General features: G+C 39.7%; 1 protein-coding gene across 10 annotated transcripts in view; it reads right to left on the reverse strand.

Annotated features, from left to right (window-relative positions):
• Positions 1 to 8,550: 8,550 nt before the first annotated feature.
• Positions 8,551 to 25,304, reverse strand: part of CLIP2 (CAP-Gly domain containing linker protein 2) — a 106,410-nt gene continuing 89,656 nt past the window's right edge. For 9 of the 10 annotated variants that reach the window (XM_058164318.1, XM_058164320.1, XM_058164321.1 and 6 more), the window contains 6 exons: positions 23,567 to 23,650; positions 19,575 to 19,731; positions 18,367 to 18,526; positions 16,653 to 16,838; positions 14,501 to 14,563; positions 8,551 to 13,017 (listed from right to left, as the gene is read on the reverse strand). In XM_058164318.1, coding sequence (XP_058020301.1) covers positions 13,006 to 13,017; positions 14,501 to 14,563; positions 16,653 to 16,838; positions 18,367 to 18,526; positions 19,575 to 19,731; positions 23,567 to 23,650 — 662 coding nt within the window. In that variant the 3' untranslated portion in view covers positions 8,551 to 13,005. The remainder of the gene's footprint in view (positions 13,018 to 14,500; positions 14,564 to 16,652; positions 16,839 to 18,366; positions 18,527 to 19,574; positions 19,732 to 23,566; positions 23,651 to 25,304) is intronic. The other variant, XM_058164326.1, reaches the window with a different exon arrangement.

Consider the following 25,304-nt stretch of genomic DNA (forward strand, 5'->3'; position numbering starts at 1 on the left):
TAATCAAATTCTGTTTATATAACCAAGGATTGTATTAACTTTTTTGACTAATTAGCTTTTTCAGTTATTTTTTTAAAAAAACAATTAGTCAAAGGCCTAGCAATCCTAGATATTATTCCTATTTTGTTTTGTTGTTGTTGGCTTTTTTGCATTGTGTGGGAACTCAACCAATTTGGTCACTATGATTCAGTGTATTGTGAAACGGAGAAAAGCATTAAGGCAGCAACCAGATTACTGTTAATTGAATACAGACAATAAATGAAAAAAAAAATCTTCAAACATCTCTGATAGTTGCTTGTTTTTCAGTGGAAATGAGCCCTGTTCTCCAAGCTTGAACCCTTAAATATCCCCCTTCATTCTGTTTACCCTCCTTGCAATTCTTAAAATATACTCTTTTGCAATTTATTTTCACCTTGAAGCAGTTCTCAACCTCAGCAAACATAAAAAACTGACAGCAGAAAATGATCTAGTGGTTCATCAAGTCTTCCCGTTGCGATTTTATTTTAATTTTTTTTAATTGTTGTCAAATGATGGGCATATGTTTATTCTGAGCATAAACTTAAACTCAGTTGATTGACTTGCTATATCTGCTGGAAATTGGTTCCAAGCCTCCACTATTCCTTCTGTGGGGTAATACTTTTGAAGTTTCCTCCTATCAGTTTGAGATTATGTCCGTGTTCTTGATTCTTACTTAATATTGAAAATGCCTTCTAGAACCTTATGCACACCCTTAATATATAGTTATTTTCCTTTGTATAAAGATAAAGGTTCCCCTCGCACATATGTACTAGTTGTTCCCGACTGTACGGGGCGGTGCTCATCTCTGTTTCAAAACCGAAGAGCCAGCGCTGTCCGAAGACGTCTGCGTGGTCATGTGGCCGGCATGACTGAATGCCAAAGGTGCACAGAATGCTGTTACCTTCCCATCAAAGGTGGTACTTGCATTTTTTACGTGCTTTCGAACTGCTTGACAGAAACTGGGACATGTAACGGAAGCTCACCCTGTTACACAGCACTAGGGATTCGAACTGTTGTACTGCTGACCTTTTGATTGACAAGCTCAGCATCTTAGCCACTGAGCCACCACATCCCTTGTTTCCTTTGTATAGTAAGTCTCAATCATGTCCCACCCCCTCCTTTCTGTCCTCCAGGCTATACCTATTGAGTTCTTCTATCTCTCCTGATACGTTTTGTCCCTCAGACTTGGCAGCATTTTTATTGCCCATCTCTGGACTTGCTCAGTTTTATCAATATAATTTTTTAGTGAGGTCTCCAGAACCGGACACAGTATTCCAAAGCACTGTATAATGGATTAGGACATCTTTTTTTCCTTCTGTGTGGCCTTCAACTCCCAGAATTCCCCAGCCAGCATCTTAAAAGTTCCCCAGGTTGAGAATCACTGCGTGTGTGTGGAACTCAAAAGTAGCTTTTGTTGTTGCCAAGTTGTTCTACTGATTAATTGTTCTGTCAGGAAATTTCTCCTTAGTTCTAGATTGCTTCTCTCCTTGATTAGTTTCCATCCATTGCTTCTTCTTACCCTTAGGTGCTTTGGAGAATAGCTTGGCTCCCTCTTCTTTGTGGCAACCCCTTTAGGTGGGATTTGACTAAGGCTTACGTAGTTATTTTCCTTTGTATAGTAAGCTTGACCTGTTTGTGTCATCCAAAATTGCATTAGCCTTTTTGTAATTACCTCCTTGGGGATATAGATTTATTATTACGCTGTCGTAATTGGCTGTACATTATGAACCTATATTTCCAACTATCTAATTTGGACTTGGGCCAAGAGGAGTACTGTTCTTTTCATTGAAAATGTGCAGTCAATCTTCTCTGCAGTATTCAAAAAATCTTTGAGAAACCATTTCTTACAAAAGTGTTTTTTCAAGAGGCAACTGGACTTTCTGGTTTTTCTTTTGAAGAAGTTTTGCATCTCATCCAAGAAGCTTTTTCATCTCTGACTAGATGGTGGGGAATGGAAGGATCTGACCATCCACTCAGAGCTGAAGAAGCTTCTTGGATGAGAAGCGAAACATCTTCAAAAGAAAAAAACCCAAGAAAGTCCAGTTGTCTCCTGAAAAAGCACCTTTGGGACAACCATGACCTGGCTGACTGAGAATGCAACCCTCATTAATACATACTAATTGCCAAGTGCCCATATTTTGATCATGTGACTGAGGGGATGCCACAGTCGTGATTAGCGTGTGGGGACTGATGATCGTAAGTCACTTTTTTCAGTACCATTATCATGTCGCTAAATGAATGATTGTAAATCGAGGACTATCTGTGTATATAATCTTCTGTTACTGGAAGATCCTTACTACTCCCATGAATGGTTACACTTTCCAGCTTGACAGAAATAACAACCAGCCATAGGATACCACAGGGGTAAAATCCAGCAGGTTCTGACAGGTTCTGGAGAACCGGTAGTGGAAATTTTGAGCAGTTCAAAGAACCGGCAAATACCACCTGTGGCTGGTCCCAGAGTGGGGTGGAAATGGAGATTTTGCAATGTCCTTCCCACAGGGGTGTGGCGGGAATGGGGATTTTGCAGTATCCTTCCCCTGGAATGGAATGGGAATGGAGATTTTGCAATATCCTTCCCCCAGGAATGGGGAGGGAATGGGGATTTTGCAATATCCTTCCCCCAGGAATGGGGAGAGAACGGGGATTTTGCAGTATCCTTCCCCTGGAGTGGGGTGGGAATGGAGATTTTGCAGTATCCTTCCCCTGGAGTGGGGTGGGAATGGAGATTTTGCAGTATCCTTCCTCTGGAGTGGGGAGGGAATGGAGATTTTGCAGTATCCTTCCCCTGCCACGCCCACCAAGCCATGCCCACAGAACCGGTAGTAAAAAAAATTGGATTTCACCATTGGGATGCCACTTTTGATAAGCAACTGTAAGTGGAAATTGGATAGCTCTGACTTATTCCAGGGTTTGTACACATGTGCAGTTTTAAAAATTGGGGTGGCGGGGATAACAAATGTAATGAAAAGTAGTGAGTTGACATGGCCCAATGGACCAGAAAATTATTATTTACAGCAAAGGGGCCAATATTTGATTTACTGGATTAAATCAGAGAGATGCGTAAGCAGAGGAGTCTCACAAGTTGTTCCAGAACCCGATCTGACTGTATTTAGATAAGGCATCTAGTGCCACCTAGTGTTAGATTTTAAAAGTATCAGCAATAACCAACGTCATTACTCTCTGGTTTGAATTTTAAATTGCTCCATCAATTTGAGTTGTACCTGAGAAATTTGGAGGATATCAGCCTCTCTCTTGGAAACACCCTTTGGAACAGCCTCAGTGAAAGGATTTTTTTGTGGCCTTTGCAGGATTTCAATAATTAACATTATTATAACTTTTTATATTTTATATTATTAATTTATATAACTTGGAACTCCATCGCCTTCAACAAGACCTAAGTTTAACTCATAGAATCATCTATTGTAATGTCCTTCCTGTTAAAGACTACTTCAGCTTTAATTGCAATAATACAAGAGCAACCAATAGATTTAAACTTAATGTTAACCGTTTTAATCTAGATTGCAGAAAATATGACTTCTGTAACAGAATCATCAGTGCTTGGAACACTTTACCTGACTCTGTGGTCTCTTCCCATAATCCCAAAAGCTTTAACCAAAAACTTTCTAATATTGACCTCACCCCATTCCTAAGAGGACCATAAGGGGCGTGCGTAAGAGCACAAACGTGCCTACCATTCCTGTCCTATTGTTTTTTCTTTTTCTTCTTCATATATATATATATAGGTCTTTGGTTGTTCGGGTTTTCTCCCGTGTAAAATTGGAAGTGTCTTGGCGACGTTTCGACGAAGTCTCATTCGTCATCTTCAGGCTTCAGCTTCGTGCTTCTGGGAGCAAAACCTCAGAAAACAAATATATATATATATATATATGTCTTTGGTTGTTCGGGTTTTCTCCCGTGTAAAATTGGAAGTGTCTTGGCGACGTTTCGACGAAGTCTCATTCGTCATCTTCAGGCTTCAGCTTCGTGCTTCTGGGAGCAAATTTTACACGGGAGAAAACCCGAACAACCAAAGACCTATATACAAACACCCGTGAAAACCTCAGAAAACAATTCAGAAAACAAATATATATATATGAACTCATTCCAGTTCATAGAGATCATAAAGAAACAAAACTTACAGCCCAGCGACCTACTCGTGAGCTTTGATGTCATATCCCTCTTCACCCAAGTGCCAATCAAAGAAGCCTTGACAGCTATCCAAAACAAATATAACCCCCCCAAGCACATACTAGATCTGACCAACCACTGCCTATCCAACACATACTTCATCTATAACGGACAAAAATACAAACAAATAGAAGGCGCACCCATGGGATCACCCCTCTCACCTGTCATTGCCAACCTCTACATGGAACACTTTGAAACCCAAGCACTAGAAAAATCTGATCACAAACCCAAACTCTGGCTCAGATACGTAGACGACACCTTCATAATCTGGCCACACGGGAAAGAAAAACTTGAAAACTTCCTCACACACCTCAATAGCCTACACCCCAAAATACAGTTCACCATGGAAACAGAAGTTAACAACCAACTTCCCTTCCTAGATGTCTTAGTCTACAAGAAACCCAATGGCTCCCTAGGACACACCATCTACCAGAAGAAAACACACACAAACCGCTATCTGCATGCACTCTCACACCACCACCCAGCACAGATCAACTCCGTAGCCAAGACACTCATCTCTAGAACAAAATGCTTAGCTGACGAACAACATCTAAAACCGAACTACACACTCTCACAAACGTACTAACATCCAATGGATTCCAGAGAAATAAGATTACCAAACTAATCCAAAAGAACCCCCACTAAAACCCAAGACAGAGAGCAAGAAAATGGCACAGCCCTCCTCCCATATATAAAAGGCACCACAGACAGAATCAGCAAGATCCTCCACAAACATAACATCAAGACAGCATTCTGCACAAACCAAAAATATCCACCATCCTAAGAAACCCCAAAGACAAAATTGAGTTAGAAAATCAAGGAGTATATGAAATCCCATGCACCGCCTGCCCCACCACATACATTGGACAAACCAACAGAAGAATAAGTGCACGATTGAAGAACACAAGAACCCATTCAAAAAAGAGGAACCAACTCCTTCCCTGGTCCAACACTTTAAAGTCACAGGACACGATATTGACTTTAAAAAGACCAGAACTATCGCCAAAACTGAACACTTTAACAACAGAATAATCAGAGAAGCCATCGAGATAGAAAAACGCCCACACAGCATGAACAAACGAGATGATACCTCCCGCCTACCAGCCATTTGAAACCTGCCCTTATTGACAAACGTGTCCCTAACACAAGGAATGACACCAGACCCACACTCACGAGGTCCACACAGGATGTCACCACCACATCCACCCAGAAAGCAGACCCAAACCCACACTGATCAGGAAGCACGACCAAGGACCAGAAGCCAGACCGCAGCTGCAACATTAGCCATTTCAAACCCCTCCAATCCATACATGCAGCAGACTGACACCCACTATGAAGATGTAGCACCACCACGAACACGAAGCCAAACAGCAGCAGTGCAGCTCACCAGCTCAAATCCCCTGCAGCACAGATTAGACTGAGCACAACCAAGCCCCCACCAACACAGGACACACCCCAGCCAATCAGAGCACAGAAAACCCCATCCAATCAGAGCACAGCCAAGCTCCCACCCAATCAGTTCAAACCCCACTAGCAGTTAAAAGGAAGAAACAGCTGCGATCACACATTGCTCCCAGAAGCACGGTTGAAGCCTGAAGATGACGAATGAGACTTCGTCAAACGTCGCCAAGACACTTCCAATTTTACACGGAGAAAACCCGAACAACCAAAGACCTATATATATATATATATATATATATATATATATATATATATATATATATATATATATATATATATATATGTTTATATACTATATAATCTTTTTATATGATACTTATATATATTGTTGTGACAAAATAAAATAAATTAAAATAAATAAAACATGAAGAATGTAGATGGGGAGGTCTACCCCAACATTGGCAGGTCTTCTATTCCAGGGGTCTCCAACCTTGGCAACTTTAAGACTTGTGGACTTCAACTCCCAGAATTCCTCAGCCAGCTTTGCAAAGCTGCCACGTTGCCAAGGTTGGAGACCCGTTCTATTCTATAACTAATTACAGGTAGTCCATGACTTGCAATCACAATTGGGACCAGCATTTGATAAGTGAGTTGTGTCTGATTTTATGACCTTTTTTTGCCATGGTTAAGCAAATCACTTTAAAAGTGACTCTTGTGGTCATTAAGCTTCCCCAATTCACTTTGCCTGTCAGAAACCAGTTGGGATGATTGCAAACTGTCATCACATGAACTGGGACGTTGCAACTATCGTAAATACATACCAGTTGCCAAGCACCCAACTTTCGGGATACTGCAGAGGTTTTAAGTGGAAGAACTGGTTGTAAATCACTTTTTCAGTGGTGTGGTAACTATAGTTTCTCTTAACTATTGTTTCATATATTGCACAATTTCAGAAACAGTATGTTGTGATGGCGCAGTGGTTAGAATGCAGAATTGCAGGCTAATTCTGCCGATTGCCATCAGTTCATTCCTGACCGGCTCAAGGTTGAGTCAGTCTCCCATCCTTCTGAGGTTGGTAAACTGAAGACCCAGATTGTTGGGGGCAATATGCTGCCTCTGTAAATCTCTAAGAGAGGGCTGTAAAGAACTGTGAAGCATTATCTAAATGCTAAGTTGTGTACCTTTAGCTTCACTCGGTCTCTGGATTGTTGTGAGGCTAAATAGAGAGAAAAGGCAAGTAAGCAGCAACACGTGAGGCTTGGAAGCAAGTCCTCTTTTCTGTGATGAAAACACAGCATTAATGCACCGTGACCATATGTTCTCTATTTCAGAAATCTGAACTGTGTTTTTAAAAAACTATTGTCCTTTGTTTTGATCCTTAACTTTTGCCATATCGATGACAGCCACTTAATGCAATTTTTCAATTTATGTGGAAACTATGGAAATTGAATTTTTTTTAAAAAAAATTAATTTACATGTACTGTTTGGTTTTAGGTATTTTTATTTGAATATGCATTTTTGTAAAGTTTTTCTTCATTTTGCTCTTGATTTCCCTTTGTAAAGTGAAGTTATAAACTAACTTTTTTTTATTATGAATCTCTTTCAGATTTGTTCCTTATTCAGGTTTGTTATTTATCTCCCCCCCAAAAAATATGGTCACCATATATTAATGAAAGCTGAAGGATAGTTAGGAACCAGGAAACTCTGAGCATGAAAGCCAACTGGGTGACTTTGGCCTAGTCACTCTAAGCCTAACCTATCTCACAGGATTGTTGTTATGAGGAAAATAGGAGGCAGAAGTAGTATCGGGTATGTTTGCCTCCATCCGTTATTCGTTTATAAAAATAATAAAGCTGAGATTAAGAAAAATCTGAAACAAAAACTTTTAAGACTAGTAATTAATATGTAGGGTTCCTTTTTTGGAATTTTAATTTCTTTACCGTGTATTTAACTGGAGTAAAACATTGGTATTATGACTAATGCTAAATTAGAATCTTTTTTAAAACCTAAAACATTTCAGAATGTTACGTCATCTTCCGATTCATCAGTTTTGTGTCATTGTTCATGAAGGAGAGGGACAAGAGGCAACTTCTCTTCTGCCACAATTTTTATTGGTTTAGTATGAGTTCATCACACTATAGAAAGCCAGTCTCGGGGCCTGTAATACACGAATACATAATCTGTAGAAGTAGTTACACTTTGACTCCCATCTGCTTAAGCTTTTTGTACAGAGGAAAACGAACAGAAAAAAGGTGATAATAAAATAGACATTCGCTGTCAAATCAATTTTCTTCGTCTAACAAAATTTGATAGCCAAAAAAGTGTCTAAAACTACAAAATTAGGATACGTACCACAGGGGTAAAAAGTTATCCATTTTTTAAATTATTATTATTATACTTAGTTTTGACTGGATTCTCTTCCTGTTCAGGAACCTGGTAAACTGGACTGGCGGGATTAGTGGATTAATATATCTCTTCAAAGAATAAATGCTGAATGCTCTCCATTGATAGTTGCACTGGAGTTGGATTTCGACTTCACGTGAAATGGCTATGCGTATATTTATTTGAAACACAAAGAGGAATAAAAGAGTTGGAAGGGACCTTGGAGGTCTTCTAGTCCAATCCCCTACTCAGGCAGGAAACCCTGGCCTATACTTTTTCAGACAAATGGTTGTCCAATCTCTGCTTAAAAACCTCCAGTATTGGAGCACCCACAACTTCTGGAGCCAAGTGATTCCACTGATTGTTTTAATTGCCAGGAAATTTCTCTTTAGTTCTAGGTTGCTTCTCTCGTTGATTAGTTTCCATTCATTGCTTCTTGTCCTGCCTTCAGGTGCTTTGGAGAATAGCTTCATTAGAAGTTATGCAGCACCACAGTATTGCCCATAGAATTGTCAACCATAGCAAAATGCAGTATCCAACTCCCAGAGTTCCTCAGCCAGCTTTGCTGGCTGAGGGACTCTGGGAGTTGAAGTCCAAAAGTCTTAAAGGGACCAAGTTTGGACACCCCTGCTCTAGATGTATTGGACTATAACAAAATTCTCAGCATGTTGTATTGAGAATTAGAGACTGGTAAGTCTGGAAAGCATCAAGTTTGAGAACTTAACGCGCACAGGATATAGAAGAATACACCTGCATTTCTGTTTCAAAAGGAGATACAAGATTCTCAACCATGCTGCCAAAATTTTACAAAGTTGCTGTTTCTTACAAGGGAAAAAAAATCCAACTTTTTGCATTTTTGGCAATCCCACTCCAAAATGGAACAACTCGCTGCTGCCAACTCATTGCAGCCAACTCACCACTGGACAATTTCATAATTCAATTTAATTATTGAAAATATTTTTTTTTAAAAAAAATTGGGTCATTTTTTGAATGAAGGATCCTTTTGCATCCTTTCTTTAATGATTCTATTTCACCATTTATTTGATAATAGTGTAACTCTTGTCCCATGGCGAGTTGGATGGGGCAAGTTGGCCATGGTGAGTTGGTTGCAAGGAGTTGGCTGTGGCAAACTGTCACCACACAGCAAAGCTACAAGTTCAGACTTTCACTAAGTGTCCCACTAACCCTTCTGTGGCTTAAAGTCAGAAGAGCTGGAAAATGAACCAGGAATGTTAGCGCTTTTATAACCTTTTGTTATTGTTGAATTTTGCTTTCCATCTCTCTTTTTCCTCTGGATGAAAATGGTAGGATGGACTGGCCTCTTGCTTGTAATATAGCACAATTACTTTGGTTTGCAATCCTGTGCAGATAAATTACTAGTACGTTTTTAAGGGTCATAATGGACAAATTTTGCCATTAGGTGAATAAATAAAACGAACAAGTGGCTGGAAAGGACTTGAATAATCCCAGCTCTCTATCAGAAGATGGAAAATAAAGAAGTTAATTGACACTCTTCTTTCAAAGACAGTGTTTGCATACAAAAGTAAACTGGTACTCTGATGAATTCTGGCTAATAGTGAATGAATAGTATGTTAAGTACAAATTCCCACTTATTGCCTGTTGGCCCAAGAAAATGCTTTTGTCATTGGAACCTGGATTCTTTGTTAATTACCCCTCATACAGCCAGCGTTCATAAACCAACACCAATCTCTTATTTAGCTGTAGAATAAACCAGGATTCCATATTCAGACATCAAGGTACGTTTTCTATTTCTGGTTAGTTAAGCTGTTCACCTGTATAGAATTAGCCAAGCAGGAGCAAACTTTGCATTAACAGACAATTCATTGATATTCCCTAGATCCTGGCTTCTTAATGGCCATCTCTGCAATTCAGTTCCCAAAAGGTAACTTTAATTAATGGCATGACAAAACAGTGTCAGTGAAAAGAAAGGAATGGTAAAGATTTGTAGAAGTGTTGATTTTTTGATTCATCCACAAATAGACATAATTTATCAAAGCAAAAAAACAACAACCTGTGTTGAGAATTATCACACTAAAAGCATCTCATTAGAGTTCCTCCAAAATATTATTTTTCTGTGGTTTCCCTTGCCAGCTTGCTCCAATTCCTGTCCATCAAAACAGAACACAGAAGAAAGACAACTCGATTAGAAAATGCCACCATCGTTATTTGCACTGCCCATTTTTTTGCAGGGAAAAAAAAAGATCAACCAGCAACATTTCAGGTGATACAAATCAATAAAGGAAAATAGAAAAATGGCAAAGAGCTGAAGAAAAATAGAGGTATATGAAGACAAATGGGTAACTTATTATCCTTAATACTGTAAATCAACTTTCCTCATCCTGATTACTTCCATACGTCTTGGGACTCCAATTTCCAGATTAAGCTAGCATAATCAAAAGCTAGACATCTTTATGTGGGCTTGGAGATCCCAATAAAACCAGAGGACATCAGTGTGTGAAAGTTTACTGTACATACTGGCAAATTTGTCACTATGAAAGTAGAGTCCAAGGCCTTTAGAAGGATCATAAAATACATGAAGCTGACATGGCACTTCCTCCTAGGTAGCAGTTTTCAATAAGAATTAGTTGGCCACCTTAAAAGACAAAGCAGCAAAAACCACATTCGCAACCTTAACATGCCTGATCAGAGCCCATAGAGATAGTTTTTCCAATTGGAACCCTACATTCTCCATCACCAGTTCTCTTCAATAGATAACTTCATGGAGAAGACACCAAATGTGAAGCTCCAAGGTAGGATCCTGATCCTTAACTCTCAAGGAAAGAAGCAGCGCCTACGAGGCATAAAGAAGTAGTGGAGTAATCTGGTCTAAGTACCAAAGAAAGGGTCCAATTAGATTCCATAGCTCATTGGAGCAGGCAGTTCAGTTGTTCCAAAGTTCAGCTGTTTGGATCTTTGGTGCCCTGGGATTTTATCCTTGAGAGCACAGAACTGTTAGGATTACAGAAAGAACGAACATGTAGGTTTAGCATTATAAGCTCTTTGTTTCCAAATTCCAGCACTCCTCATTCAAAGGATTTCTGTTTCCGTAACACTATTTGAAACTATGCCAGTGGACTAGCATCAATTCAACCTGTAGGATACTTCTTGCTGAACGCCAGACAGCTGTCCGGACTATTTACTTTGCTTTTTTCAGCTGGCATCTCTGAGTTGGATGAAAATAGCAGTAATGTGATCTTGCTTCGGATGGTTACTAGAACTGACAACAATAAGGAGTTTTGTTCCTCTGGAATCCTCAAATCCCATAGTGGTGGTAGGATGGAGAAAACCACAATGTAATATTGGGAGAATGAAGAGAAAGAATGCTCACCCTGGGGTGGTGGGGAAGTAGATTTTTTTTTTGGAGGCCTCTTCCTCTGGACCACTTCTTAGGTTCTCTCTACTTAGCACCAATTTCTAGACAGCTTCTTTTAACAAATGATGTTTACAAAAGAAGGCATTTTGTAAGACAACACTCACACTGGATGCTCAATCTCTCTCAAAATCTGCATACCGCTAGCAGGAAAAAAAAAAGAGAATAACCATACAAACACACAAGTGGACATTCTTGCTGCAATCATTCATATTTAAACACTTAAGACATCTTCTCATCTGGAAATTCATCTGGGTCTCAAATTTATACATGCAAGAAAACCAAGGGAGAACGTACTATCTGAAGATTACTGCCACAGGCTGCAAAGCATTTGTGCTCCAAAGGTTAGGTTGGATTTTTCTGGCCTTCACCCCAAACAAGCTACTTTCTTTCCTTGTCACCTCAAACAAGCTACTCTCCTTGTTATTTGCAGTGGTAGAACCAACACCCAAACAGACCAATCTGTGCAAAACAGAAGCACAGAGGCAGGCAACGGATTCTCCGCCTATTTTGGATTTCCCCCCTATCCATTATTTGCAGTTCCGTCTTAACGATTGGAAGCTGAAATCCGAAACACTTGAAAGGCATCTTACTTGGGTGAAAAGGGTTTTTAACCTTGCAATTCTTGCTGCGTGTATAAACGGGGCCTAAGTTGTTTAAAAAAGAAAAGAAAAGAACCCTTAGGATATTGGGGAAATGTTTCAGAATTTCAAGCATAATAAGTCAGAGAAAGAAAGGATACCATACCCCTCCACCCTTAAAACAAGGGCATCTCAGCTGCACCAGGGAGTTGCTGATTAGATCTCTAGGTCAATCACAACTTTAGTTTTCAAGGGTTTATCATTGGCTTAAAGAAGATGTATCACTGAACAGATGAGAGAAGTAACTATATGGGCACCAGCGTGGAAGTCCACCATTGATTCAAAAACTCTAAAATCACCAATGGTTTGATAATTACTGAAGTTAAAATAAGTTAGAGAAGGCCCACCCCAAAAGGCGTATCCCATATTATATCATTAGGTTTAAGCAAAGTCTCTATATTTCTGACCTCAAAGTTTTTTTTTTAAAGTAGAGGGCAGAGATTCTTTTCAGACAGACATTGGGTTGTTCCCTAAGGTCAGTGGCGCTCAATCTTAGTTCTTTTGCAGACCTATAACCTGGGTCCATCCGGCGGATCTGGAGGGGGAAATATGAATGCTATGTGCAAATTATTAGCTACTGAAGCAAGTATTCAAGGGGAACGTCTCTTAGAAAAATCTCCAATGTCTTTCAAAAGCCACTGAAATGAGGTATCTCGCTGGCGCAGCAGGAAGTACCTCCCAAAAAAACCCTGACATGATATACACCATGCCAATAAAAATGACTGCCAAAGGCTGCAGCCTTGCCAAAGGAGAAATTCAGCCACAGGCACAACCGCTGTACCGCATCTTTGGAGGAACTGGACTCAACGTAGAACTAAAAGAAATCACCGGGGAGGAACCCTCCTTCTCGACTTCCACTTGGTTCATAGAGTGGAAATACTTTTGGTGGTGCTTAGGGGAGGCATCTCCAAGTTTTCCTCTTCTCAACAACAGATCCAATGATTTCCATATTCCTTTCCTCTCTTCCTTCCTTCTTTTCCATCAGTGTTTCTCCTGTAATACAAGAGACCAAGATTATGGTAAAGGTAAAGGTTCCCCTCGCACATACGTGCTAGTTGTTCCTGACTCTAGGGAGCAGCGCTCATCTCCGTTTCAAAGCCGAAGAGCCAGCACTGTCCGAAGACGTCTCTGTGGTCATGTGGCCGGCATGACAAAACACCAAAGGCGCACAGAACGCTGTTACTTTCCCACCAAAGATGGTCCCTATTTTTCTACTTGCATTTTTTACGTGCTTTCGAACTGCTGGGTTGGCAGAAGCTGGGACAAGTAACGGGAGCTCACCCCATTACGCGGCACTAGGGATTCGAACCGCTGAACTTCCGATCTTTCGATCGACAGGCTCAGCGTTTTAGCCACTGAGACCAGATTAGGAATCTGATAACTGCTCTCATGATTAAGTACAAGCGGTCCTTGACTTACGACAGCAAGACCCTGCCCATTATGGTCGTAATTGTGATTGGCCATAAAGCGGATCATCAAATTATGGATCCAATTTTACAATTTTTCTTGTGACAGTTGTTAAACGAATCACTATGGTCAGTAAGTGAATCCACAGTTATTAAGCAAATGATGTGTGTGTGGGTGTCTTCCATCAATGCCAGCATTGATGATGTTATCTAGGGCGGTATAAAAATATGAATAAATAAATAAATAAATATAAATAAATAGTTTGGTAATGAAATGTCTGCAAGAAAACCACTGAGCTCAGAGAACACTGAGGACCCCATAGTTCAATCCTGATTTTCAACAATTTTTCTCTTCTAAAGCTTGTGATGGCTCATCCTTTGCCCGCTTCTCAACTAACACTGGTGGGGTTCCAGAGGCAGTCCAAAATTATAACATCTTCACTGTCTTGAAAGGCTAAGGTCAAAGGTCACCACAATCAACTAGTCCTCTTCCTGGTTCAGCCTTTGAATGGCTTAGAATCAGATTAATATATCTGTGAGATCCGCTGGCGCTCTCAGAAAGCAAAGAGTTAAAATGAACTTCCCCCCTCCCCCCCAAAAAATGTCATTTATGGACCTTTGTTGAATAACTGATACGATCATTTTCTATCATCTGGGGGAAAAATGGACAGTTGTAGGGGCTGTTTTTAAGCAGAGTAAGCCTATTTCAGTTTATTTTATTTATTTTATTTATTTATTTATTTGATTTTTATACCGCCCTTCTCCCGAAGGACTCAGGGCGGTGTACAGGCAGCAGTAAAAAATAACAATACAATGTACAATTTAAAATAGAAATTAAGAAACTTATTATAATTAGCCTTGCATTATAAGTTTATAACAATAATTATTTTATAACATTATAAGTTTGGGGAAGAAAGTAATTAATGTTAAAAATACTCGAAACTATAACATCTAATTGCACCCTACCTGACACAATAAGCAGATAAGACATCAATTATCTCAGTTTCAGGAGTAAAGTCAGAAGTGGAACTGGAGAAATTCTTACATGAAAGATATTTAGAGTTACCAACCTCCTGTTTGTGAGACTTTTCCTGCTGATGGACTCCATTAGCAGATCCAGAGTTTCCAATAGTCTAAAATTTTAAAAGAGCTTTGGTCATAAACGATTTATGAATTCACGCACTTGGATGATACATTAAAAAGAGATAGAATTCCATTAAAAACGAACAGTTTTATGTGATATAAAGAAGAAATATGAGACATTAGGGAAAAGAAAACCAATAAAAAGTGATAATGTTTTATTAAAATATAAACTGAAACATATTTCCATATTAATCTCCTCTTTGCATAACAAAAGGCTCAGCTAAAATAACAATAATACATCCATGAAATTTCAATCATTTGCGTGTCAAATTATACCCAAATTCAGTAGTTCACTGACTGCAGGAAAATAGTTGATCTTCAACTTACGACCACAACTGAGTCCAAAATTTCCACTGCTAAGCAAGACAGTTCTTAAGCGAGTTGTGCTCCATTTTATGACATTGAGTTCTAATCCTGCTTTGGGTATGAAAGCCAGGTGGGAGACTTTGGGTCAGTCCAACCCACCTCACAGGATTCTTGTGGAGAAAACAGGAGGAGTAATGTCAGGCACGAACAACCAAACTTTATTGTTCGATGCCTATTTCACAGGAATCTCCCCAAATTGGCTTTTGCCTGGGAAAGACTAGGTAAGGCTCACAGGCTTTCAGGAAGGTTAGGCCTTGTCCTCTTGTGTTTACTTACTGAGTCTGGGCTAATACCCCACGTGAGGCCTCCTCCCGATTGGGATGGTTGCTTTCCAACAAAGAAAGAGTATTAGATACAGATACTCCTCAACTTATTTGAGCCCAAAATTTCTGTAAGCCGCCCTGAGTCTTTGGAGAAGGGCGGGATATAAATGTAAACAAAAAAAAAATCAGTTTGGCCCCATTTTATGATCTTTATTGCCACAGTTGTTGAGTGAATCACTGCAGTTGTTAAGTTAGTAACGCGGTTGTTAAGTGAATCTCGCTTCCCCACTGATTATCCTTGTCAGAAAGTCACAAAAGGTGTGTTCGAAGCGCGCTTATGCTGTTGCAACTCTTATCGCTTCTCAGCTTGCCAACGAACTAAGGGGGAAGGGAAGGAGAAAATGAAAGGTAGGCTCCAGACATCAAGACGACAAACCGTGAGAGCCAAGGACACTTCACCAGGCGGCTAAAATCCTTAGAAACTTTCTCATAACAATTTAACATTTAATTGGACAATGTGACCTCCACTAATAGGGGGAGGGAGAAGTCTATAATTATACAAGATTGTGCGGGAATTAGCTAGGGCTAGTTTTGCCTTAATCTGTGCTGAAATGTACACAAGTTTTGCAAGAAGAGATCGGTTCATCTCGACTGTGCTTGCTTGGTTGGGTTCGTCAGTCGGAACCTTGATAAGGTGATCACATGACTTTGGCAAACTTCAACCATCAAGAATATATGCCAGTCGCCAAGCATCTGATTTTGATGACATGACCATGGGGATGCAGCAATGGTCTTACGTGTAAAAACAGGTCATAAATCATCTTTTTCAATGCCATTGTAACTTCAAATACACACCAAAACAAATACACAACAAACAGGTGTGAAATCCAGCAGGTTCTGACAGATTCTGGAGAACTGGTAGCAGAAATTTTGAGCAGTTTGGAGAACCGGTAGCGGAAAATTTGAGTAGTTCAAAGAACCAGCTGAGCCCAGAGTGGGGTGGGAATGGAGATTTTGCAATATCCTTCTCCAGGAGTGGGGAGGGAATGGAGTTTTTGCAGTATCCTTTCCCTGCCATGCCCACCAAGCCACACCACGCCCACCAAGCCATGCCCACAGAACCGGTAGTAAAAAAAAATTGGATTTCACCACTGGTTATAAATCAAGGACTATGTTCACTGCTTTGAATTATTTACAGAAATAATAAGGGTGGAATATAAGTTAAGTAAATAAAGAATAAAATTTAGAAATAGAATAGCCACAGATTAGAGCAAAGGGATGGTCCCTCCATTTGCGAGTGTGTAAACAAGACACTACTGCAGGATCTCTCATTGCAGGGGTTGAGAACCCAGGATAAGTCCAGTTCTTAAGTTTCGTTTAACAGCAAGTAGAGGATGTACATCCAACCTCCCTAACCAGGTCCAGTCCAGATATGGCATGAAAGACTGACCTGTGCTTTTTCAGAGCAGCTGCGCATAGCTTCCACCAGTTTTTCCATTTGCTGGCCCTGCTCCAAGGCGTTCCTCAGGACGTCTTCGGTGTTGACCAGCCGGTGTTGCAATCTGAGGATCTCGGTCTCCGAGGAAGGATCAATAAGGGAATATCTCCGCTGATCTGTGACTGCTTTTTCTTTGTCCTGCATATTTAATTTTTAAAACATAGGGAATTAAGAGAACTATCTGCTGTATTCGTTTATAGAAAATCAGGAGAAAAATATTAAGTACTCTGAAGATGCTGCACAACTTTCCATCACTTGTGTGGCCCTCTTTGAACAGCCAGTTGACAAAAGAGGGTTTGGACATGCACATTGTGTGCATAGAATCCTCTTCCACCTGCAGAAAATTCTCCATTTATGACTACAGTAAGGACCCGAATGTCTGTTGCTAAGCAAGGCAGCTGTTGAACAAATCGTGCCGGATTTTACCTTTTTTTTTTTTTGCCACGGTTTTTAAGCGAATCATTGCAGTTGTTAAGTGAATCATGTGGTTGTTAAGTGAATCCAGCTTTCCCCCATTGACTTTGCTTGTTGGAAGTCAACTGGGAGAGTTCCAAATGGCAATTGCATGACCTTGGGATGTTGCAATTGTCATAAATGTCAGAAATACATGCTGGTTGCCAAGGACACACATTCTGATTATATGACCATGGGGATGCTATACTGGTCATGTGAGAATGGGTTGTAAGTCACTTTTTTCAGTGCTGTTGTAATTTCAAAATGTTGCTAAGTGAATGGCTGCAAGTTGAGGATTACCTTCTATTGGAAAGTCTGAGGAAGGTCCAGAAGTAATCTCTACAAAGTAATTAGAATAGACCGGGGGTGTCAAACTCAAGGCCTGTGGACCTGATCTGGACCGTGGAATACTTAAATCTGGCCCACGGGGCCACCCTGGAAACAGCAAACAATCAGCCCACGATGCCTCTGCCAGTGAAAACGGAGCTAGGGAGAGCCGTGTGCGGCCCTCCTGAGCTCTGTTTTCACTGGCAGAGGGTTGCAGGAGGCCATCACAGCCAAAAACGGAGCTCAGGAGCCTGTTTTTGCTGGCAGATCGCTCGGGCCTCCACAGTTGCCCCCAACACGAGTGACGTTGAGCTGGCCACGCCCATCCTGGGCCCCTGAGGTCAAGCACAACCCTGATGCGGCCCTCAATGAAATCAGAGTTTGATATCCCTGGAATACCATAACATAATTGGAAAGGACCTTGGAGGTCTTCTAGTTCAACCCCCTGCTTAGGCAGGAAACCCTACACCACTTCAGACAAATGGTTATCCAAATCTCTTCTTAAAAACTTCCAGTATTGGAGCATTTGCAACTTCTGGAGGCAAGTTGTTCCGCTGATTAATTGTTCTAACTGTCAGGAAATTTCTCCTTAGTTCTAAGTTGCTTCTCTCCTTGATTAGTTTCCATCCATTGCTTCTTGTCCTGCCCTCAGGTGCTTTGGAGAATAGCTTGACTCCCTTTTCTTTGTGGCAACCCCTGAGATATTGGAACACTGCTATCATGTCTCCCCTGGTCCTTCTTTTCATAATTCATGCAATTATTCTGCTATGATGAGGGGAATCGTATTTCCTCCACAACATACCTCATCAAGGCAAAACTGCCTTGCTGAGACTTTGCATAGGATGCCTATCACCTGGGCTAAATTCTCCACCCTCCCTGTCCTCACCAGGATGCTGAGTTTTTCTCGCAGTCCTTTGATGTCATCTTTGAGCTTCTGCTCCTTCAGCCTCCATTCAGCTTTGTGCACCTCGCGGCTTAAGTCTCGCTCAGGGCCTGGCGAGTGCCGGTTGGCTTCCATTAGCAACGCCCGCAGCTCATTCAAGCTTCTGCAGGAAGATTGGAGAGAAGATCGGAAAGAGATCTCAGGCTGCCTGTGGGAGAGAATCTATCAAATATCTTAACAAATTTGATTCTAATACTGGAACTGCTTTTAGTTTTTATTGACGTATTGTATTGCTTTCAGTTGTTCCTAGCTGCTGCTAAGTGAGTCAACATTCAACGTGTGGGATGTATACATATATACTGTATGCTACTCTGGCCTCCTTTAGGAGTAAGAGATTACAAAAATTGTATAATTTATTTATGCTTTTAAAAGTGCAATATGACAGCTAAAAAGCCTTCCATCGATAAGGAGATATTACCTAACCCAACCATTGTATCTGATAGTTGCCATCTAAAAATTAATAACCTGGGAGTCAATTATCTAAGAAGACAGTTCCATAAGTGAAGCAGCAACTGTGAGAAGGTCCTGCTCCAGGGAGAGAGGGAGCAAGACAGAAGGAAGGAAGGAAGGAAGGAAGGAAGGAAGGAAGGAAGGAAGGAAGGAAGGAAGGAAGGAAGGAAGCAGGAAGGAAAGAAGGAAGGAGGGAGGGAAGAAGAGAAAGAAGAAAAAATGAAAGAAAGAAAGGAGGGAGGGAGGGGGAGGGAGGGAAGAAAGAAAGAAAGAAAGAAAGAAAGAAAGAAAGAAAGAAAGAAAGAAAGAAAGAAAGAAAGAATGAATGAATGAATGAATCTTTTCTTCTTTTGGAACTACAGACCTTTTCTAACCTAGTTTTTCTTACTAATGGTTAGGATAGCAATTTCCTGAATTTATAACCTGCTTACTCAAAGGTTGGAAATTCTAAGTGATATTATCTGAAAGGTGCTGGAAAGCTATCCCATTCAGGAAATCTCAGAATATCCAATGTTTTATGGTAGACATTTCCAGCTTTAGAGTTCTTCCAAAAACGAGCAGAGTCACTACTCTGCATAGAAGCCAAGGTTTCCTTGGAACCATTTCTAGCTTCTATTATAAAACCCTTCAGGAAGTTCCGAACTGGGGTTCCTAATGCTTTAAATATGTCCTACTGTCTCTGGGTGGAGAGGAAGACTGACCTTTCTTTTTTTAATAGCTCCTGGCTGATCAGAACCAGCTGACCAGAAGCATCATGGGTTTTTCTTGACATGGTTTCTAGATCTGCTTCCAGCCTTTTCTTTTCTTTCAACAAAGAATCCGCCTTTTTGTCAGAGCTCTTGCATCTATTTTCCAGTGCTGGCAAACAGAAAGAAAGAGAAGATGGGGGAACAAAAAACATAGAATAAACTTTTATCTCATTAATACCTAAAGAAGATCGAGATGGTGTTAAACCAGAGAATTATAGGCCAATATCGCTTTTAAATACTGATTATAAGATATTTGCTAAGATATTAGCGACTAGATTGATGCCACTGATGACTCAATTAATTCATAATGACCAATCAGGATTTATTAAGGGGAGACAGATGAGATATAATATGAGACAAATTGTAAATTTACTTGAATATTTGGAAAGAAACAGCCAGGTCTCAGCAGCATTCTTCTTTTTGGATGCAGAAAAAGCTTTTGATAGATTGGATTGGCAGTTTTTGTTTAAAGTAATAGAAAAAATGCAATTTGGGGATTATTTTATTCAAGCAATTAAGGCTATATATCAAAAGCAAACAGCTCAAATAATAGTAAATGGTGGATTAACAGAATCTTTCAAGATTGAGAAAGGGACTAGACAAGGATGTCCCTTGTCACCATTATTATTCATTCTAACTTTGGAAATATTATTGAGTAAGATACGTGGTTTAGATCGAATAAAAGGAATTAGAATTAAAAATCAAGATTATAAATTAAGAGCGTTTGCAGATGATCTGGTTGTTTCTTTATCTCAACCAATACATTCAGCTGTATATTTGATGGAGACAATTGATCAGTATAGTAAGGTATCTGGGTTTAAAGTGAATCAACAGAAGACAAAAATGATAATTAAAAATATGAATACACATCAGAGGAAGAATTAGAAAGTATAACTGGATATGAAGTAGTTAAAAAGGTTAAATACTTAGGAGTATACATTACAGCATCGAATGTAAAATTATATAAAAATAATTATGAGGTATTGTGGGGAAAAGTAATTAAAGAAATGGAAAATGGAAGAAGTTACAATTATCATTGTTGGGAAGAGTGGCAGCTATAAAATGAATGTTTTGCCTAGATTTTTATTTTTGTTTCAAATGATTCCAATATTGAAGAAAGATGCAAATTTACAAGAATGGCAAAAAGGGATTAATAATTTTGTATGGAAGGGTAAAAAACCGAGGATAAAGTTAAAAATAATGCAAGACGTTAGGGAAAGAGGGGGTTTAAAAATGCCTAACTTGAAATTGTACTATGATGCAGTTGTTTTAACTTTAATTTCTGATTGGATTAATTTAACAGAGGAAAGGATTTTGAATATAGAAGGTTATGGTTTGTTATATGGATGGCATGCATATGTAATATATGACAAGAAAATTGATAAGACATTTAAGAATAATATGGTCAGAAGTGCTTTGTTGAGGATTTGGAAAAAATATCAATATAAGTTAAATGGAAAGATACCAATATGGACCATCCCCAGACATATGATAGAGAATATAAATATATTACAAAAAATGGAAGTTATCACTTACAAAGAGCTTTTGACTATGGAAAAAGGGGAATTACAGTTAAAATCTAGGGAGAAATTGAGGGATGAAGGGAGAAATTATACATGGTTCCAGTATGGACAATTGCAATCTAGATGGAAAATAGATCAGAAAATTGGTATAAGGCAAAGTGATGATAATTTGGTAAAACAAATAAAAGATCAAGGCCAACAGCATATAAAGAGATTATATAATGTATTGGTTGAAATTGATTCAGAAATGGAGTTGGTTAAAGATTGTATGGTAAAATGGGCACAAAATTTTCAACAACCTATAATGTTAGAAACATGGGAAAAATTTGGGTGAGGAATGTTAAATTCATAAGCACAAAATTTAAGAGAAAATTTTATAAAATGTTTTATAGATGGCATTTAGATCCTAAAAAACTGTCATGTATGTATCCAAATGTGAAAGCAAAATGTTGGAGATGTGATTGTGAGGATGCTACCTATTATCATATATGGTGGACTTGCAAAAAAGTTAAAGCCTTTTGGATTAAAATATGGTGGATTATGCAGAACATTTTGAAAAAGAAGATCAAGTTTGTTCCACAGTTCTTCTTATTAGGAATAATTCCAGATTGCACTGTTATAGAGACAAAACTGATTTTGAATTTAATAACTGCTGCAAGACTATTGATTGCACAATATTGGAAGAAAGAAGACTTACCTACAATTGGAGAATGGATTAGTAAAGTATCAAATTTAGCAGAAATGGCAAAAATTTCTGCCTACTTGAAAGACTGTACACAAGAAAAATATATTTTGGAATGGAGGAAGTGGATTGATTATATTCAAAATAAGTATCAGATTAAAAAATATCAATTAGTTTTTGAGTGAAGTTAGGAATTGCTATGTATTAGTTTAAGAAAGAAGGGAATTGATAGTGTGATGGTGTGAAATGGAATATGTTTTATGTTATATTTTAGATTATGTTTGTTAGTTACAATACCCTGTATTCTGTTCTGGGAAGTCTCGGGGGGGGGGGGAATGGGGGGGGAGGGGAAGACTATTGATTGGTTGCCATTGTACAGAAATAATGGTAGAATTAAACAAGTTGGAATGGTGTAAAGTCGGGACTGCTCGGTAACCACTCCCGAAGGGAAAGGGTAAGGAAAGAGGAGTAAAGAAGGAAGAAAGTAGGTAGGCAGGTGGGTAGGTAGGAAAGAAGGGAGGGAGAAGAAAGGATAGGAGGAGAAGAAGAAGGAGAAGATAGAGGGTTAGAAAGGATGGTAGTGAGAAGTGGGAAAGAGGTGGGGAAGTAGGAAAGTGAGGAGAAGGAAGGTGGGGAAAGTTGAAGAAGGATGAGAAGGGAAGAAAGGATTAAGGGAGGGAGTGGCGGTCGAGCAGCCCTGATTGAGTATAATTTGAGTATAGGATTGACTGTTGGATAAGTGATTGTATTGTACACTGGTCAAATTGTGGGAATTATTATGGAAAATAAAAAAAATTTGCTCCTAAAAAAAAACCCCATAGAATAAACCCAACTGGAGCCCTTGGCAAAGTAGGAAGAGAAAGACATTTTGTACGAACCAGGTTGGGCTAATGCAGGGGTCTGCAAACTTGGCTCTTTTAAGACTTGTGGACTTCAACTCCCAGAGTTCCTCAGCCAGCAGAGCTCTGGAAATTGAAGTCCACAAGTCTTAAAAGAGCCAAGTTTGCAGACTCTGGGCTAATGCACCTGGAGTGGGGAATTTGAGACTTCCTAGATGTTGCTGAAGTACAACTCTCATAAGCTCTAGCAATCATTGCAGCAGATCAGAGGCACATAAATTATCATGAATTACTGCAATTGTCTCTCTAACAAGAGAGGCACAATAGCACCAAAATCTGGCCTCAAACAAGTCATCTTAAGTAGGGGAAGGTGAATTTTTCAGATCCACCAATTAAAATGCTACCCATTACAAATTCTCCTCTCTCCCCCAAAAGATAAAAATTGCTGACTAGCATTTAGCAATAGCACTGAGACTTATATACCGCTTCCCAGTGTCTTACAGCCCACTCTAAGTGGTTTACAGAGTCAGCCTATTGCCCCCAACAATCTGGGTCCTCATTTTACCCATCTCTGAAGGATGGAAGGCTGAGTCAACCTTAAGCCTGGTGAGATTCGATCTGCCAAACTGCAGGCAGCCAGTGATCAGCAGAAGCAACCTGCAGTACTGCACTCTAACCAGTGTGCCACCTCTTATGAGCCTATGGAACTGACATTTTAGCCTAGTCTATCCTTCCTTTCCACCCTATTTGCTTGTTTTCTTACAGGTAAGGAAATTCTTTATTAGTGTTCTTTCTTATCAGATCATCTCTATTCCGAAGGAATGCAATTTTGACATTGCATAATTTTTCCTATGCACACGCCACCAAAATATTTCCATATTGACCACTCATGAGACTTACCACTTACTTGGGCCCTTAGAGTATCCGTCTGGGAGACAAGCGATGATACCTCTTTGTCCTTTTTACTCAATTTGTCCTGGAGATCTGTAGAAGGAAAAGGAAGCGCTGGAAACAATACTTTAAATTCCAACTTCCACTTCACCCCACACCCAAGCAAATAGAGGTCCAACATATTTAGGAAGATGCCAAACTAAGGAACTCTGCTTGGGAATTTTTTTTTCTTTAGCCTCAGGCATGTCTTCTTCATCAAATTATATGTTTAGGAGAAAGGCAATCATAACTGTAGCAGAGATATAAAAGTATTCTGAGATATACAGCCCTGTTGGGAACAAGTTACTGCTTCATTGAAGGCAAATCATGTAAAAGGAAGATGCTACAGAAACAAGGTTCAGAGTTATTTTTTTAGATTAGCCCTACGTGGTAGGGGTCCCCACCTCTGGCAACTTGTGGACTTCAACTTCCAGAATTCCTCAGCCAGCATGGTTGTTGAAGTCCATGAGTCTTAAAGTTGCCACGGTTGGGTATCTGGGGTATCTGGGGAGCTGTCTCTCCCCAATGGGACTAGCCCGCCCCACTTGTGCCAGGGGAAAAGGCCTGCTGAACTGTTTCAACTCCTACCCTCAAAACGACGCTATAGAGCACTGCACACCAGAACAACTATACATAAGAACATTTTTTCCTGAACACCATCACTCTGCTAAACAAATAACTCCCTCAACACTGTCAAACTAGTTACCAAGTTTGCATTACTATTAATCTCCTCATTATTCTTATCACCCATCTCCTCCCACTTATGACTGTATGACTGTAACCTTGTTGCTGGTATCCTTAAGATTTATATTGACTGTTTCCCTATGACTATCATTAAGTGTTGTACCTTATGATTCTTGACCAATGTATCTTTTCTTTTATATACTCCGAGAGCGTATGCACCAAGAGAAATTCCTTGTGTGTCCAATCACACTTGGCCAATAAAGAATTGAATTGAATTGAATTGAATTGAATTGAACTGAATTCTATTCTATTCTATTCTATTCTATTCTATAATTCCATCAACACTGTCAAACTATTTACTGAATCTGCACTACTATTAATCTTCTCATAGTTCCCATCACCAATCTCTTTCCATTTATGACTGTATGACTATAACTTGTTGCTGGCAATCCTTATGATTTATATTGATATATTGACCATCAATTGTGTTGTAAATGTTGTACCTTGATGAACGTATCTTTTCTTTTATGTACACTGAGAGCATATGCACCAAGACATATTCCTTGTGTGTCCAATCACACTTGGCCAATAAAAAATTCTATTCTATTCTATTCTATTCTATTCTATTCTATTCTATTCTATTCTATTCCATTCCATTCCATTCCATTCCATTCCATTCCATTCTATGGATCCTGTCTGCTAAGGAATTCCAGTTTTGGGCACGCACATGTGCACTGGCTACCTGGTTTTCTGGTTTTTGGTGCAAATGCGCACGTGAAGACCAACTGGCATGCATGTGCCAGAAACCAGAAGTTCATCTTCCCGGTGCGTGCATGTGTACCGGGCAGCTGCTCTTGGGATTTCCGGCGCTCCCGCCTGCGTGAAGACCAGCTGGTTGGCGTGCCAGAGTCCGGAAGAGCAACTGGTAATGGCTCTGCATGCCACTTCCAGCATATGTGCCATAGGTTCGCCATCATGGGCATACAGTAACTATACCTCAGTCTAAAAGCAGAACAAACAGCTT

The sequence above is a fragment of the Ahaetulla prasina genome, chromosome 1 (assembly GCF_028640845.1).
Source record: "Ahaetulla prasina isolate Xishuangbanna chromosome 1, ASM2864084v1, whole genome shotgun sequence".
Classification (NCBI taxonomy): Eukaryota; Metazoa; Chordata; class Lepidosauria; order Squamata; family Colubridae; genus Ahaetulla; species Ahaetulla prasina.